The following is a 2,426-nucleotide window of genomic DNA, read 5'->3' as shown; positions in this document are numbered from 1 at the left end:
CACTTGAAAATCATGTCTTGGATAACATATTATTACAATAATTACATTGCCTTACCTCTGTAATCATAAATTATTTGTACAGGTTTTGCCTCATCGCGAAGGGACAGAAATTTTGACCATCAATTTAGTGCAGTCAAAGGGACTTTTGATCACGGTAAATATATAAATTATATTTTTGTTATTCTTGTATAATCTGCCAAAACCGATGACACCGTTTGTATGTAATTTTTCAGACGTATACTTTGTTCGTCGTGTACCTGAGTGGATCTTCTCAATCACTGTTTGAGGAAATCCTGAAATTCGTCGCTCAAAAGGAACCATCCCTGAAGTCAGTAGAAACCGTTTTCGTAGGTACCTGTCAGCCACTCACAGATGCTGTTGCGATTATACTTCCTGATGCAGCTATCCAAATTTTATGGTCCGATTATGTCAAAGTAAGTGAACATATTCCATAAACTATTCAAAAATGTTAATACTATTATTAAATGATTGTTACAAATGTTTTATAGGATATTGGGGCTTTATGGCAAGAGTGTGGCTTGGGAGATTCCCCTAAGAAAATTTACCATCATTTGATGATCTTGGTGCTTTCCGGGGAAGATCGCATCAAAGCATGGAGTTCGTTGATGAAGAAATCCGGGCACACAGAACGGATTTTTCTCAGCTAGGAAGCTTTTTCTATCTTTTCAAGACTCGCTGGGACAACAATTTAAAGCTCTTAGGAGCTCCCTTGGAGGCTCTCCAGGTTCATCGCAGAACGGAGGCCGTTGGAAGATATCTTTCTGTTCAATTCGGGTACAACAAGAAGAGTGTCGAAAAATTAACACGTAAGTATTCACCAAACTATAATATGACTGAAAGATCATTAATCAATTAGTCACCAATATATTAATTATTCATTTCGTTATCCGTTTCGTAGGTGTCCTCTATGAAACGTTGAAAAGCGAAAATGACCTGATGAAGTCATTTCAGAGTGGCGAAAAACGCCTTATAAAGGACAAAACAAATTCCTTCGTTCTGCCCCGAGATGTCACCCATTTCATGACGGTCAATCAGCAGTGCACCAGAAAAAGGTAATATTAGAATAAAAATTCATTTTTTGCGGTAATATGAAAATGCTCCACTTTTCATTACCGCCACTATCAATCTATAACATAGGTAAAATATCATCGAATGAAGAGGCTTTTTTCACATTTAAAAAAATACTCAATGATTGATTTCAGAATTAGTTTGGCGAGTTTCTTCGCCACATGCTTTATGCCGCCATTGCTGTCAAAATTGCATGGACTGCTGGGAGGCCCTGAAAATCGCACATCAGCAACCCCGCTTCTAACATCAGACACTAATAATGGTGAAGCGCAAGCTGTAAATTCTGGGTTTTTCAAGAGGAAGCATGCTGCAAGTGAGTAACTTTTGTTCATCTCAGAGTGAATTTGTTTCCGAAAAAATATCAAATATCATTGATAATTTTTAATATCTTTTTTCAGAAATAGCAGACATCAGTGCATTGGCTTCAATGAGTGGCTCAAAGAAGCAATACACTGGTGGACCACGGCCGGAGTCTCCAGAGCCGTTAGGACATGCTTCAGATGATGAATAATCGCTTTGGGAATTCGACGGATACACGTTTGCTATTAAGCAATCTCAAACTCATAAAACTAATCGTGTCAATTTACTACTTGAGTCAGTTTATATGTCGAGCTTGATTTTTGTTATATTCATTTTAATTATTCTATATTAACTATCATAACTATTGCGTTAAAATTATAGAGTGAAAAGAAACCCGTGAAACACCAACGTATCTTAACAACATTTTATTTTTGTTATTTATATGCTGAGCATAAAGATCCTGTTTGTAGTGTAGTGATATTACTTGAATAAATTTTATTTTTTAATGTTCATCATTGAAATTGATTGATTTCTACCACCAAGATCTCCACAATAACGAAAAAAATCGTAAATAATTTTTTGAATTTATGATTATTGCCAAAAAACTGTCACCTTGATCTTCGGACTGGGGCAAAAAGATATTAGGACAATTTTTTTAAGCCACCATTTAATCGATTCGGACGATTTATCGGAGTTGCTGAAAAAAAAACAATTTTCTAAACAATTAAAAATAAAAAAAATGGAAGTATGAAATCAACTTTTTTGGCGGTGAAAGATAGGGTCTAATGAGATCTGTATTCGAAAAAGAAGATGCAACTAGGGAGAGATAAATGTGGGCAATCAAAGAAAACCACTGGAAAAATATCACATATTTCTTCAGTCTTCTACTCAAAAACATAAAACTAAAAAAAACCATCAATTGTCTTTATGATAAATATGTTGAACATAACCAGAAAAATTTTAGCTTAAATTTTGAAACCGCGGTAATATCTCGTACTACGTGTGTAGACAAATTCCCAGAAAGTCTCAGAAAGTTT

General features: G+C 35.1%; 1 protein-coding gene across 1 annotated transcript; it reads left to right on the top strand.

Annotated features, from left to right (window-relative positions):
• The first annotated feature begins 343 nt into the window (after positions 1-343).
• Positions 344-1,825, top strand: LOC105265147 (uncharacterized). The gene is made up of 5 exons (XM_011302493.1): positions 344-434; positions 510-827; positions 920-1,073; positions 1,224-1,402; positions 1,488-1,825. Exons 2-5 carry the CDS (start codon positions 614-616, stop codon positions 1,598-1,600), a joined length of 660 nt encoding a protein of 219 aa, XP_011300795.1. The 5' UTR covers positions 344-434; positions 510-613; the 3' UTR covers positions 1,601-1,825.
• Positions 1,826-2,426: the final 601 nt, after the last annotated feature.

This window comes from Fopius arisanus, unplaced genomic scaffold (genome assembly GCF_000806365.1).
Source record: "Fopius arisanus strain USDA-PBARC FA_bdor unplaced genomic scaffold, ASM80636v1 scaffold00028, whole genome shotgun sequence".
Taxonomy (NCBI): domain Eukaryota; kingdom Metazoa; phylum Arthropoda; class Insecta; order Hymenoptera; family Braconidae; genus Fopius; species Fopius arisanus.
This window is presented reverse-complemented; position numbering and strand designations above follow the sequence as displayed.

Excerpts from the sequence above, each read along its gene's own strand:
- LOC105265147 (XM_011302493.1), top strand. The coding sequence starts at position 614 with ATGGAGTTCGTTGATGAAGAAATCCGGGCACACAGAACGGATTTTTCT. Across the intron at positions 828-919 it reads GAGTGTCGAAAAATTAACAC|GTGTCCTCTATGAAACGTTG; the intron begins GTAAGTATTCAC and ends TCCGTTTCGTAG. Across the intron at positions 1,403-1,487 it reads CAAGAGGAAGCATGCTGCAA|AAATAGCAGACATCAGTGCA; the intron begins GTGAGTAACTTT and ends ATCTTTTTTCAG.